This window comes from Homalodisca vitripennis, chromosome 4, assembly GCF_021130785.1.
Source record: "Homalodisca vitripennis isolate AUS2020 chromosome 4, UT_GWSS_2.1, whole genome shotgun sequence".
NCBI classification, from domain to species: Eukaryota; Metazoa; Arthropoda; class Insecta; order Hemiptera; family Cicadellidae; genus Homalodisca; species Homalodisca vitripennis.
Genome location: NC_060210.1, coordinates 122021909 through 122038557, shown reverse-complemented (window position 1 = coordinate 122038557; position 16649 = coordinate 122021909). Strand labels below are relative to the sequence as shown.

At 33.6% G+C, this 16649-nt stretch overlaps 1 protein-coding gene across 7 annotated transcripts in view; it reads left to right on the top strand.

The window, feature by feature from the left end:
* Nucleotides 1–16649, top strand: part of LOC124360069 (dystrophin, isoforms A/C/F/G/H-like) — a 1186422-nt gene that overhangs the window by 455982 nt on the left and 713791 nt on the right. For all 7 annotated transcript variants that reach the window (XM_046813341.1, XM_046813339.1, XM_046813338.1 and 4 more), the window contains one exon: nt 7210–7308. In XM_046813341.1, coding sequence (XP_046669297.1) covers nt 7210–7308 — 99 coding nt within the window. The remainder of the gene's footprint in view (nt 1–7209; nt 7309–16649) is intronic.

The following is a 16649-nucleotide window of genomic DNA, read 5'->3' as shown; positions in this document are numbered from 1 at the left end:
CATCTATAATACTCATAAACATTTTAAAATTAACTTGATTTCCTAGAGGCAAATAAAACAAATTATCTTTTAATTCAAAATCGTCCATACTTCTCATTACAGACCTCTTCTCCAAACTCCTAATTATATTGCATTAAAATAATAAATTTGTTTGAAACAAGACAAAATTTCGACCTCTCGATCGCTAAGCCTATATAGTCGTATTTTTAGAGGTCTTTCGATGAATATATTTATATTCTATTTAATATTTACAGCTGTTTAAAACATTTTAAACATTTATTGTAATATGCGCAGTACTAATATTTATTATGGATCAAAATGTATATACGTGTAAAAACTCCAAATAAAAGACGTCAGGATAAAACCACCCGATTACAAAAATGACAAGAATAAAAATGTCTCAAAAGTTAAAATTGTCAAAGATGAGGGCAGCAACAAAAGTAAACAAGTATTTACAAGAATCTTACTCTTGATTACTACTGTAAAACAATTTGAAATTAGGTAAGAAAAGTCGATCAAGAAAACGAGAAAATAGGATGTGATGTCAGTGCCTTTAAATATTGTCTCCTGAAATATATATTTTTACGTAAGGACACCATCATACGATTAACTCTGTTTGTAAATTTTATTTTGGAACCGTTATTATAGTTAGAAAATCAGTTTTATTCTAATTAGAAGACCTTTGTAAACGTCTATAGTGAGAGATAAATAAAAACCTTTCCCAGCCTTTCAAGTTAAAAAAAAACATGTTAGAAAACTCCCCTCAGCCAAACTGACCCTCCTCTGTGCTTCTGTTCTGTAATTATTAACCGTCAAAGCGCGCGGCCGGTGAAGTTATTGGCTTTATCGAAGTTCATTATGACGCACAATCAAAAGACACAGAGGACATCATCCCTCTCTTCATATTTTAAGGTAAAGGGCGCAGTTTATAAAAATAATTCCTGATTTAAACGTATCTTTACTATTTATTAGTTCATGGTTATTTAACAGTTATTATGATTAGATTAAATTTGATAATGTTCTCGTTCTAAAATTGTTCCAAAGTTTCATTTTTCCATCTTGAATAAACTAGGTTTACTTTCAACATAACTTATTTTCATAAAGCGGTGGTAGTCTGTGTTTCCAATAGCGTAGTGTAGCGGGTACAACGGTTATCGCAAGATAACCGGTTCAAGCAACGTCAAGCGTGGTTGCTGCTTGGATGGGTGACCGCTGAGCGATCCTGTCCTTTCAAGCAGCCCGCGTGCCCGGTCATTGGAGGTGGTTCGGAAGTCACCTTTAAGCCTTTGGTCCCCAGGTAGTGTTAGAGAAGGCTTCTTAGCCCTAACTTCGCCTGGTAAAATAAGACTTCTATACTTTACGTTTAGTCTCCATGCTGACAGTTTGTTGCTGAAATATGTCTCTAACCATGTACAGTCAAGGCTGTGAAACCATCAGTCCGAACTAGATACCGATCGCCGAAGCTTTACCTGAGTGTCAACAGATTCCGAGATCGTGTTTAGCACGGGTAGTTAAGGTGTGCCGTTAACGAGGCACTCTTTTAGACTGCACCATCCTCTGATCGTTACGCAGTTCAGGGACAGGTTTATTACTTTTATGGTCTATCACACGTGGTATGTCCCATGTTGTCTCCCTTATGGAAAGAAGGGGAAGGTCTTTTTACCTCCTCTCCCACAAATTCCTCCTGATTCGAAATGCCCACAGTTTGTGGATAGTTGTATTAATTTTACTTGTATCCACTATTGTTAACTGGCGGTAGCCGTTGAAAGAATAAATAAATACCCTACATGACGAAATACTTGGAACACATATCGTAGCGAAATAATATTTTCATATCTTGAGGGAAATTGTGACATAACTGTACGGTAAATCAGCGTCCACTTTTGGAGCCAAGAGAGCGGCCTTTTCCGTTTAGCAAAGTAAGTTGTCGACCCAAAAGCGTAACCAATCTCCAATTGACAGTATTCCATCGTGTACACAAAAGATCATACCTGTGGAAACAAGAGGATGATGCGTAGTGATTGCTTGCAAGTAATGAACCCAGGATTGAGAAGAAATCAGTCCTTAGCTGAGATCATCCACTCATGAAATCTAAGACTTAACTTCGTTCTTTCTGTGGTACAAGGATGGACGCAGTGGGAATATACCTAGCAGGTTGGCAGCGCTGAGTGTAGTAGCTGAGTATACAATTTCAAATGTTCCTGACGCTTTTCGACCTGCTGGCTAGTTCAAGAGCAGCGCAAGCTGTCCGTTACAATACATAAAAATTGTTATTTGTGAAAGTTGTTATTGCATTTTAAAATGTCAAGGAAATTGACATAAAATGTTATTTATTTGCAAATATATTTTCGAAGAGTGTGAGACGTACTCTGTGTGACGAAGTGGTGGTGGGGGTGAAGTGATGCCGGAAATTGCTAACACTGAGTGGCATGCAGCCAATTTCCGGCAAGCAGTAAATGCCGCCATTACCATTGGACATCTGTTTTATTACATAGTTTGATATACAATTAGTATGTTGCGTATTAGGTATTAGAATTGATGTGTATAAATATACTTACTGTTTGCTCCTTCTTTGGAACTGTGCTCACTTCCATTCTGATGTTTGTTTTGGATGAAGGGTTTTTTAACCTCAATTAAACAACCAATGAGAGACGAATAGGTATACCATGCAACAAAATATTATTTGTGTGGGTTATTGTTAAAGGTTAACTGAGTACAACTTCCAGGTTCAAAAACATCCGGAACCATGATGGTTTACTTACAAGTTAATATTATCTGAATCAGAACTTTTGAATCCATACACTGATATCGAATAATGCTGCAAAAGTGATATAGATATTTGGCGAGTGCTTCAACTGTAAGAATTTAGGCCTAAATTTGATTGAGGGTTTACGTGCCTAAGAAATTGAGTGGTAACGCGGAATAAACAAAATTGGTAAACACGCTACACGTTGAGGTTTACGAAATTATATGTAATTGTGACTTCATATATATATATGAAGTCACTACACGTTGACACGAAGTGAACACGCTACACGTTGAGGTTTACGAAATTATATGTAATTGTGACTTCATATATATATATATATATATATATATATATATATATATATATATATATAGCCTACATTAGGAAAACATCTACACCAATTGATGAACACTTTGGGCATACGAAACGTCAATATGCGGAAACGTCGGCCATAGCAGAACATATATCGTAGTTATATAACTGTCTATTCAATAGTATTCAACTAAACAGAGTTAGTTGCAAACATTCTCTAGTTATACCCAATGATAATAAGAGAACCCTTAGCATTAATCGGCAAAGAAAAATATAGCATCAAACTGTCATAAAACTGGCAGCCCCTGGTAAAGAAACCGTATTGGCCATTGTTTGATTAAGTTTCAGCCAATTACAACTCCGCCTGTACAGACGGATATGTATAATTGACAGTTTCTGTGTAACATCTGCTGACTGGCCACGCTCCGCATAACCAGAAGAAAATATTTCAAAATATAATTTCGACGTGATGTGAACCGGAAAAGTTAAATATGAATTTAACGCGGTTACCAGATATTTTATATTCTAACCTTTAGGATTAAGAATTTGGGCATTTAATATTAACTCAGGAAACTCGTCCGATACAAGTTCGTAAACCCAGTATCTTGTACTCTATCTGGCATCCTACGAGATAATTTTGCAAAATGGATTTCGAAATTTAATATATGTATTTTGTCTCAACTTAAGAATTATTATAGGTTTATGATATTAACTCCACTTATAGGGTTATATATATATATATATATATATATATATATATATATATATATATATATATATAATGTAATGAAATAAAAAAATTTTAATATTTAAAATAATTTAATATTTAAAATAACATTAAATTATTTATAGTAATATTTAAAAGGGATTTAGTTACTTTCATTACATTAATATTATAGGGTTATACAAGCATAAGTTGGTTAATATGTTGCTTTACCTTTAATAATTATCTCGCAGTTTAAAACAAGATATTACTCTGAATTAATCAAACGTTCAAAGGATCAATACCAATACTCTATGGTGTACAGTATTGCAACTCTATTGAATGTATTGAAATGCTTGATGGGTTTAATGTAAAGGGTCAATACTATATATTTATAGATATTTGGAGATACGTCTGCAATCACATGCTGGTAGAACTGCAAGAGCTACTTTGAGTAAATATTTGGAGTGGCGTGTGCATAAAGTGGGTTTATGACGTCATAATGGAATGTTTATATCGTCATTGAGGAAAGTCGTTTACAAGCTTAATGTAGCTGCTTAGCTTAAAGCCTGAAGTGTGCCATCAAGCATATTTTATGTTTTCCTAAGCTTGCAGTAGGGCTACTTAACTGGTAGGTTCTAAAACTCCAGTATAGCCAGACCTCTTCTGTTTGCTACTCTACTTTATAATAAACTTTGCACACAGCACGTTCGCTGTTATCTCAAACTGTTAAAAACTGAAAATGAATTATAATTAAAAAAATTTCAATTTAGACAACGCTCTAACATGGTAATATAATCAAAGCACATTCAAAAAGGTTGAAAGTCAATAATCTTTGTCAAATACGCTAAATCACAATTATGTATAAGCACATAACGTGTCACTTATTCTTTTTACTTTCTATTATGTATTTATATTGTCCTGTCGCTTGTATCTGCTATTGCGTAATTTATTGTAAAATGGTTTGTCCGTTAATAAAATAAAATAAAAGTGTGTTAATTGACGTGAGATGTTGATGTGTTCTTAACTAGTTTCTATGAGTAAAAATTTTCAAGATAGCGCACATACGTATTTATAAGAATTTTAAACTGTTAAAAATTTTACTGTGTCCAATATTGACTCAAAATGACACGTTAAAAAAATATTTAAAATAGTGGTTGTTACTCATTCATTACGTACCGTAGAGAAAACATGTCCTTATGTATTTTAAAGAATTCTGGTATAATTTTATAAGCTAATTGTAAGGTTTTAATATAATAATGGGGTTAATACATTTTTAAAAGTATCAAAAGCACGTTTTATATCACTTCTCTGTTTAAATTCACCGAGATATTGAACTGTAATTAAACTATCCTGAAAAAACCCATCTTCAAAATTTTATGTTTGATTTTTGTAACATATAATGGCAAATGTCTGAAATCCTGTTATCCTTTCAAACCCTTCGTCAGTAGTAAACTTTAAGCAATCAAAACTGTTACTGTTAGCCCCCAAGTAGAAGTTCACCAAATAATACAGGACGATATTTTAATAAATTAGAATCAGATTTCCAAAGAAATTGTAATTAAATACAGCAACGTTTGTATGGGTGTGACGATTATATCGTTTAAAATAGTGAAGGAACATTTTACAGGCATTATAATTAATAAGTATACAAATGGTTATAAGTATATAAATTTATACCAATGGAACATAAAATACTGCAGCCAAATACGATTCTGTGTTAATTGGTATTGGTTATGATTACTTATAATAACGTTTACCAGTTAGGAATACACGAAATTGTATTTTACAATCAGGCGTTAGTTATGAATCTTGATGGTCATAGCATTAGATAAGCAAATTATATATCGACGTTTTTAAAATGTGGAATTTCGTGAGCCAATCTTTTCACGGTCGGAGGGGAGGGAGGAGTTCGGCGTGAAGTAATGTAATATCACATTCCTGCGTCGGGTAGCTGTCATCTTCGTTAGAATATTGAGGAGCGCCGGAGAGTCTCAAACTGTAGCTTGTGTTCTGAGCTCCGCGCCCACCTTTCTGTAGCAAGAAATCTGTTTCTGTATACTGATTAACACAACGACCATACATATAGTAGAACTGTAGCTTGTGTTCTGCGCTCCGCGCCCACCTTTCTGCAGCAAGAAATCTGTTTCTGTATACTGATTAACACAACGATCATACATATAGTAGAACTGCAGCTTGTGTTCTGAGCTCCGCGCCCACCTTTCTGTAGCAAGAAATCTGTTTCTGTATACTGATTAACACAACGACCATACATATAGTAGAACTGCAGCTTGTGTTCTGAGCTCCGCGCCCACCTTTCTGTAGCAAGAAATCTGTTTCTGTATACTGATTAACACAACGACCATACATATAGTAGAACTGCAGCTTGTGTTCTGAGCTCCGCGCCCACCTTTCTGTAGCAAGAAATCTGTTTCTGTATACTGATTAACACAACGACCATACATATAGTAGAACTGTAGCTTGTGTTCTGAGCTCCGCGCCCACCTTTCTGTAGCAAGAAATCTGTTTCTGTATACTGATTAACACAACGACCATACATATAGTAGAACTGTAGCTTGTGTTCTGAGCTCCGCGCCCACCTTACTGTAGCAAGAAATCTGTTTCTGTATACTGATTAACACAACGACCATACATATAGTAGAACTGTAGCTTATGTTCTGAGCTCCGCGCCCACCTTTCTGTAGCAAGAAATCTGTTTCTGTACACTGATAAACACAACGACCATACATATAGTACAACATGTATTATAGAGACAAATTACGTTATTTTCACAAAGTGTAATGCAGTATATAATAACGGAGTGTATGATGGAAGGAAAGTTATTGGTAGTAAATAACAATATTATTGTTTTAAAATTGAAATTGAATACAAGAAATATTGAAATTTGGAAAATACGTAAAAATAAGCTTGCAAAGACAGTGCCTAAAGATTGTGTATGAAAGTAATAGTACCAAAATTTGGTTTTGTAAACTGTGCTTTTTACTATACGGTATAATATGTTAATTTTGTTGCGTACTTTATTAATATATGAAAATTTTATTACACTGATATTTGAATGACAATAAAAATTCCAGATTTGTAACAACAATTGTAATGTATGTACTTTGTAAGAGCAGACAATTATTTGATCATAATTGATAAATGAGTTCTCTTGTTTATATTGTAGATTTTCTTTTTTTATTGTTTATTATGATATGTTTTTACGAAATTGCTAGATTTTAAGTATTATTCAGTGTCTGCTTTATTTCGAGAAAGGTTGCAAGAAATATTGTAGGCTTTGTTTGATTTTAAGTATTATTCAGTGTCTGCTTTATTTCGAGAAAGGTTGCAAGAAATATTGTAGGCTTTGTTTGTTTTTCCTACTGAACACTGCAATATTCTGTAACCGGAAACCAGTGTTACTCACGTGTAATGTTTGTTGCAGATCCGCGACTGGCTGACTCTGGAGGAGGAGATGTTGCGACAACAGGCCGTGGTCGTGGGCGATGTGGACGACATCCACCAAGTCCTCGACAAACAGAAGGTACTGTAACTTGTTTTTATAGGTTATAAACACTAGGACAGTTCTCAATATTCTCTTAAAAGTGAATGTCTAAACTGGAAATTCGAAGATTTCTTGAAGTAGGTACCTGGCGCCTTGAGCTCTTGGTCCACTTTAAGCAACTGTAGTTGTTGTAGTTAATTTTTATGAAAGTCATATACAGGCTGTAAATTAAGTCCTGATACGCCTGGATATATTCCAAACCAATTGCGATATCGATGTAAAAACTTCTGTTGAATATGATAACATTAATATGATATGTCACAAGATAGGGGTTGCAATTTTAAATTTTATAGTTACCCCCTTTTTCCCTCCTTGAAAAGGGGGTGAAATTTTCATAATCCCCAAAAAATTCAATAGGTAATAAGTCTGGTGAAGGTTTTACATTAACATCTCAATCCATTTGTAATAAATATCCAGGCGTATCAGCACTTAATCGACACCCTTAGATGCAAGGGGTTGTTTGTCCGTAACTTTTGCTAGGGTCGTCGTAGAGATGTTGTGTTTCTTTTGAACTCACCTTTCAAATGATATGTCGCAAGATAGGGGTTGCAATTTGAAAATTTCAAGTGACCCCCCTCTATCTCCCTTTGAAAAATGAGAGGAAATATTATTATTCTTCAAAAGGTCATAAAAGCATTTTAATAGGTATGGTGAAGGATTAACATCGATATCGCAATCCTTTTGGAATATATCTAGGCGTATCAGGTCTTAATTTGCACTCTGTACCAATAGGTTTTTCAAAAGGTATCAGGTCGGCTTAGGAAATTTAAATGGGATTTTATTTAAAATCGAAACGTTTGAAATTTTTATTGAACATAGAAATAGTTTTTGTGACTGAGGACAAAGCCGTGAAAATTGTTGAAGCGGTGCAAACCTCACACTGAAACATAGGTCACAAAAGTATTAATACTGAATTGTTTCATAACATTTTTTAACGAACTTCTTTCTTGAAAACAATGACCGGCGTAATATATTTATATCGTTTTACTGCTACAATTGTTTTATTATGGTATTTTGTTGGGTACTGTTAGGATAATTGTTTTTTTGTTTGCACCAATCACATTTTTTATATTTCTGAAATATCTCATTTGTTTGTTATTTCAGTGTAAACATTACGTAATGATCTTATATTGAATATACTCTTGAAAGAATAAACACGTGGGAAGTTTACGCATCTGGGCGATTATGATCGGTAAACTTATTCACATTTTATCAGAAATTCTATGATGAAGATTATTGCAATTGGCAAATTTCTATGAAATGTGTCATGAAGAATTCATTAATAAATAGTTCACACTCAAAATCGTTTAGAGAGGAGCGTGAATAAACGAGTCTATTTCGCCTTCATGGAATGGAGTACCACCACAAGAGCGTGTCAATTAGTACAGACACAGATACTGGAAACTGACTGGTATGATTAAAAATAGAATATAAGTAAGGAGAGAGTATCCAGCTCGTGGCAGACAGTTGTCAAGTACTCGTATGGCACTGCAGCGGCAGAACATTGTGGTTTAATTCAAATACAAGTCCAGCGTGGCGTGCGCTTGTTCCCATAGAAACCGGCTTTGAAGCGAAGTCCGCTTGTGGAGCGAAAAATAACATTGTAACAACGAGCCAAGTGAGTCACGTGGAGTGGTCAGTACAGAGGGGGGGGGGCAGTCGTGCCAGCGTTCAAGAGGTGGTCAACACAAGAATTGTATCGTTTTCTCGTGTAACGATAACAGTGATAATTTGAGCGTTTTACGAACGTTGTTTGTACAACTCCTAATTTACACACTTTTCACGATCCAAAGTTCTGGGTATCGCGTCAAATTAAAGGTATCCTGAGTTTATTTCAGAACGAGTACAATAATGTACGAGACAATTTGCATTGTATAAGCACATAACTTGGTTCTTAAAATCGATAGAGGAATTTCCGCGCTTGTTTGGGGCAACTATCAGACACGGTTTTTCTTATACATGATAAATCAGCGTCCATTTGGCTATAAGTATCGATTTATATCGATAATTAGAATAAAATTATCATTTTGACCTCCACTAAAATTAGCGCGACTGATGATAGATTTCAATCGCAGGAGACGTATCTGTATCGATTCCAAAAAAAGAACAGATTTCGCCTTAATCCAATTGAAAGTTCCTCATCGAACTCTTGTTATTGTTCATGTCTTGTATTTTCTTCTTCCGAGCACAAACCGGTGTGCCAAAGTTAGGGGTTTATGCTCATTCATACAAGAAGACACCGGTTTTATCGAGTGCGTGGAAAATGAGTTACCGTCAGTGTGAGGTGATCATGGTTTTTATCTGGATATCGATGGACATTATATTTATTAATGCACCTGACTTGTAGTTTATCCAGCACAAGAAGCAAGGAGGAACGGATTACACCAGAATATCATGGTAAAACGTGTAAATCATATTTTTTTCGTAATTTGTGTTCAGCATTTTGGAACTTGCATCATACAGCTCTCCGCAATCGTATATGTTTCTGTAGTCCCATGGGAGTAAACGGCCATTGCCGATTGCTTGTTGGTAAAATAGTAAATGTAAAATGTTAGTTGTGGCAATGAATTTCGGGTTTTTAAGCAACAAGTTAGTGTTTATCCAAACCACTCATAATCGCATAATCTATAAATTCATGAGGGGGCCAAATATTTCTTTTCTGGAACTTTATTATGTGCTAATTAAATTCACATCATTCACAGTTCGAACAATTTATCTTAACCTATGAAGCAAGATTTACTTTTTAAAGCATTACTTTATACAGTTATCAACGCCTTAAGACCAAACTTATTGCGAAGAACAAAATAACAAGATAAGGACTATGTTAATTACACTACAATATTTAATTTACACTTTGTCTGACTTTTTATGATTTTGAACAGAACACTTTGACCAGTATAATAAACAAATTCATAAGCTTTTGGCCTACGATCTGTCGTTTCAAAAATACATTTAGGAAAATGTATTTTCTTTTAGTTGCGTAAGTAAAAAGAACCAATTTATTTTTAATTAACAGCGTGAATTAGAGTTACGATATCACTATAACTAATGTGCATCTGATTTTATCGGCATTCCCACGGGTAACATAGCCACAACATGAATAAACAAGCCGTCTCCCTGCATCCAGCTGATAGCAGCACTTACTTATTTCTGTCCATTAACCAGCATTGTAATCACCAGTTCTGTCCATTAACCAGCATTGTAATCACCAGTTATGTCCATTAACCAGCATTGTAATCACCAGTTATGTCCATTAACCAGTATTGTAATCATCAGTTTTGTCCATTAGCCAGCATTATAGTTATCAGTTCTGTCCATTAACCATCATTATAGTTATCATTTCTGTCCATTAACCATCATTATAGTTATCAGTTCTGTCCATTACACAGCATCTTAATCACCAGTTCGGTACATTAATCGGCATTGTAATCATCAGTTCTGTACATTAACCAATATTGTAACCACAAGTTCTGTCCATAACCAGCATTGAAATCATCAGTTCTGTACCACTTTGTTCCAAATTGAATTACACTGTACCCTACCAACGCTAACAGTCCAATTTTTAATTAATTTACGTGTAATGAGAATAATGTAGCAGTTTATGACGTAATAAAATACTAATTGAAAGTATGAGATTGTATCGTAGGAAAATTAACCTCAAATACTCACTACGAATAACATGGAGTATTGCATGAAAAATCTGACTAGTTTATGTTTGCAATATAGTTTTGTCAGGAATACCATGTTTTATTTTGTTTACTAAAGACTGCTGATTAATGGAATTAAATTTAAGTACCTGTACTCTCTTTGATGTCAATTACTTTGATGTATATGACCAAAATATCGTTCAAACCGGTGGTATTTACTCGAATTGTTTTCTCTTCTATGATTCATCTTACTTCTATCTACATCCAGTAGATACTGTAATTGATTTAAGCGTAATACACAATATCTACGAGTTACATTGACTATTCCTGTTCAACTCTAATCGTTAAATTGAATTTTTTCTCAAACTACATAGTTGAATAAAAATGAGCATTTTGTGAATACATGAGAAGCAAAGTTACATTGTGATATGGGAAATATAAATATTGTTGAGTGTAAGTCTTATTAATATATTAAGTCTTATATTTGTTTTTTTAAAGAGAGGCCTATCTTATTTTAATCCTTATTCTGCCCGTTCTCATGGGTCATTGGCCTTGTGAGAGGATCTTATCAAGCGGAAAAAGGGAAAAGGTCACTAGTAATGATAAAAAGTGTCACTGTCATACACAAGGTTTGATACTGCGCTATCTCTGACTCATATTTCAAGTTCGATGTCTTAGACCGTTCGGCCATCGGGACTCCCTAGATGAAGTATGTAGTGTGTTTGAAGTAGGTATTGCGCAGAATAATATAAGTCTTTTAATATTGTTTGTCGGTTGAATGTTAGTTAGATAGGATTTGTCAAACTAATTTTGTGTTCTTCGCACCAAGAAAACATCAGAAGCACGTGGAATAAGACGTAAACAGTGTTATCGACTGAATGTGCCGTCTATACGAGTGCTGCTATCTGACGGCAGAATCGTGAACCTGTAGTTCCGAGTTTACACGATAGATGTCGCTGGCTTCCTTACAGATTTTCGCTTCCACCGTTAGAATGCAGGCCCTGACTTCATTCATGTACTTTTTTCGTAATAACTCTTTCTCATTCTTATAACGTTATATAATACTTCATCGATATGGCGAAGGGATTTTACTTAGTTTAAATATTGAAATACTTAAAATAATATATAAATTGATCTTTACATCATTTGTACACAACTTCATTGTAAATATATTCCAGTTCCAGCTGTGAACGATTTTAATATTGTAGACGATGCATAACGTGATTAAAAAAATACTACCATTGCATAAATTTAGTTTTATAAAACTCAATCATGTCCTATTTTTGTGGTTGTCAATTTTTTAAACTTTTGCCGATATTGTAGGCTATGGTGATAGGACATAAATCTAATTGAGTTAAAATGAAATTTCAATAAATTATAAAATTTTCATACCTTATCAGAGTGCTCTCTGAAATTTACTTGTGCACAATTTATTTTTAAAATGTTCAATAAGCATGAATACAGATAAAATGTAAACGCTGTAACAGTACGAAAAAGTCGTTTACCATTCGATTTGTACAATCTATCCAATTTTAATTCATATCAGGAACTATCATTGAAAGGCTATTTCTGTATAGTTTATTGGGTCTCTAGCAAGTTTGAATCTTGGCTACACCAGACTACTGTATTCTGATAGAGGAAATATTACATTGTACTTGTTTTAACATTTTAACACGCCTTAAAATATATGAATGGATATGTATTTGTTGCTTTGTTATTGTTTAAAAATGCTTGCTTATGTCAGTAATTCATAAAGAGTCAACATTTATAATTGTCAGTCACTCTATTTAAACATTATGAATGAAAAATTGTTGAAAGGTACATTGGAAACCGTCGTAGTTTCTTTGAAATTCGTTGAAATTAAATTAACGAGTTTCTAACCTGTTTTAATAAGAAATGTGCGATGTGTGTAAATTATCCAGGTGGGTGGAATACACTTTTGAAAAGTTTAATTAACCAGTACACAGAAAGGACGTTTGATGCTTGGAAGAAACTGAATTGAGGCACGAATTCGGCGAAACTACTCAATCGCGAATTCCGTGGAATCAGCGCTAAACTAATTGGTCACATACAGCGTAACCTCAATACGAACATATCGGAGATGAATAGGGCGGGAGACCGTTTTAAACCGGCAGCAGCTTACCCGGTTTCTGTCAAAGTAAGGTAAACAGTTCTCAGAACGTCACGTCCTGAAGTGTGACGTCATCGGTTTATTGATAAACCATTTTTTTACTTTTTCAGTTGTACAGATCAAAACACCCACTTTGTGGCTGACATATATTATTTATATGACGACATAGTTTTTAGTTTACGCATAATAAGATGTGGTATTATTGAAAATAGATTTTATTTATGCGATTAACACTTTTGCTTGCTGAGTGGAGGCGAAGTATCTTCTGCTGATCGGTCTGCAACTGATTATTTTATTTGTTTCAAGTTTGGTATTTATAATATGAAAAGATAATAAAATTCGCACATATGTCATCGTTATATGTTACAAAGAAATATAACTCACTACATTTCTTGGGATGAAATATATTCTCTTCTTAAGGTATCAAAAATCCCAAAGACGTAAACAAACAGTATAATCCTGGAAATCGGTGGTGAACTCGCTGCAATAATAATCTGACAACAAAATATTCTATGGCAAATACACCAAACTGAGATTCGTAACAATGAACTCAAACAATGACACTGCGTAGAACCAAGAGCACCGCACAACACGTCGCACGCATTAGAGGAGGTGTAAGACTGGAGAGTTTAAGTTGTTTAAGTTTGTCTATGATTGATTTTTTGTTTGTGTTTGTGCCCGTGTCCAAATTACAGCGGCAAAAATGAATTGATATTGATGTTTCTACATGAAATAAAATACTAAATGATTAAGACTAAGTTAAACGTAACTTCTTTAAAAGTGAATGCGGATGCTTTTAATATCATGAAAATAATTGCCAGAATAATATTACAACAATTCTTCTTTTAAAATTGCCTAGTTTATCAATTTATTTACGTTTTGAGAAAAATTAATGTTGTTCACAAAGCACTAAAAATAAAAAATCTGTTACAATCGAAACCGAATTGTATCACTGAGTTTAAATTAGAATCAGACAACTGGATTCGATAATGCTAATAACCTAGAAAATGTCGATAAATAGTTCTTCTGGTTCAACCATAAGAAATAGGTTGCTTTTGTCGCAACAGAAATATTAGTAATTTTTCTCTAAGGACCTAAATGAACTCAATATCATTAAAACCGTTACAATATAAAAAAATCTTTATGGCAAAAACGATACAGGTTAATTTTTAGGCTACCTTGAAATCTGGAATTCACGTTATATATATATATATATATATATATATATATATATATATTGTTTTCTTTGAAATAACCCCGACAGAGTTTGCGATGTAAATTGATTTCGTAAGGAAATTTTATTAAAATTATAATTTTGAAAATCTTCTATGAAATTAGGTTCACAAATATTTTGCAGGATTTTGCAGGTGCGTTAAAGGTGTTAAGCTGTTAAAATCTGATTTTTCAGTTCAAATGTTGTGGTGTAATAATTATTACACTGGGAACGCTTAAAAGAGAAGATTGGGCATTGGGCATAGCAGGCTTAGTAGTTAGGTATAAAATTAGGAAAAGTCAAAAATGTTGACAGTTATTCGAATTATTATTTTGAAACCTTTAAATGGTAGTTTAAAATATTACAGATGTGTTAATTTCTTCAGCTGTTCTTCTCCTACGATAATCTACTACTGTAGAGGTTTTCTCCCTGACTTGGCGGTAAGAGTCAGGAACCGTTAATGGCGAAGTCCGGGTGCTTGACTCGTGAGCTCGAGTAATGAAACAATCATCGGTTGTTTGGAGTGGTGGCAGCCTCATTCAAACTTTCCAACGACTTGTTTCTTTCTTTTAGCTCAGGAGGCGATCTTCAGTCCACGAGCATCTCTTGGGCCACTTATTAATGAAGGCCACTTATTGGGTCTTATTAATGAAGGGGAATGAGTGCCTAAATACTTGCCTTTCTAATTCTGTTTCTCTCGGTTAAACGCTTTTAAAGAATTTGCAAAGTTTTTACTGATACATGGTTTTTGTTCCTTGTTTACGTTCGTATCGGTTATTTGAAACTCAAAAAAGGTGACATATTTATTCCCTCATACAATAAGAAAAGTTTCGATCAAAATAGTAAGTTCACCGAGTTTAACAATATTAGCTAACCGACCGAAATTGTAACTATTTATTTATTTGCTTATTATCTGTTATGTGTTTGTGTTTAAAATAAATAATGTACAACTCCTTCGTCCATCTGTCTTTCACAAAAAAATTGTAATTGCACCCAGTTCATTGAAAATAAAACAATGTAAAGCTGGTATTCCACTTATACTTTTTTATTTAGGCAACCTGTTTTTATGGAACAGTTATTTCAAACTGTAATCTATATATATATATATATATATATATATATATATATATATATATATATATAAAAATGAATGTTTGTGTGTTTGTCCTTTATGGAATCGTAAACTATTTGACCGATCGTTATGAAAATGTGTATGTACATGTATTTTTCGACGGAGAAGGTTTATATACTATGCCTATTGATGTATCTCGCCACCAAACGGTACTGCATATGTTAAAAGGTTTTAAAGCGCCTGCACACTATAATCTGCGATTACGAGACAGTTACGTATATTAAATATCAAAAAATGTAATATAATTTTAATATTTTTAAAGTACGTACGACGATGAAAATATAATTCCGGGTGTTGATGAACGGCACCGCAGTATTTGGTGTCTATAAAAATATACTCTTGGTTAAGTTTTTATTTATTTATTTTACATTTTTGGACCATTTAAACTGATATTGTAAACTAGGAGTTATTGCTTCTACACTCAAAAGTATCCAGCTTGCAAGATATTTCAGAAGCTAGTGTGGTTTTACGAAAAATGGTATGTCTTCAACAAAACTATTTACAATTTTGTCTTGGTTTCAATATACATTTAACCATAGTAAATCAATTCAGGAATGGCCATTGATATATTAAGTGTGGTATACGTTTATCATATGAATCTCTCAGTATTCAGCGCAGCTTGAATATTCTGCTAAACCTCAAGTTGTTTCAGCCCAATTATCACACTGCGTTTTGTTTTCACTTCATAAAGACTAACTTTCGACAAAATTAGCAGAAATGTTACTGATAAGGATATTCTGAAGGATAAATAGGTATTAGTATTGTAAATAGAGATTAGCTGAGTTATATATTGGTCATTAGATCGCTATTTCTAAATCTAATGTTACAAGAAGTTTAGCCTTCTATCTTGGTGTTATTCGACAATATTTTTATATATAGATAATATCTCAGAGATGTAATTAATTATTAATGCAAGATGTTCCTAAAATGTCTGTAACGTACTTGTACATAAACAGCATTGGTCAGCATTTATGTAAGTATACAAAATTAGGAACATGTATGATGTATTGAGTTTCTGTTATACATAATTTTTAGCAATAACTCCTAGTATTGGACGAACATTTGTGATAAATACAACGTATAAATAATTTACCAAATATACAACTAACAAATATTAATCTTCAACCGTAAATAACATTTCCAGAATCTGAAGAAAATGACTAGACTTTGTTATTTTCAAATTTAAAAATTGCTGAG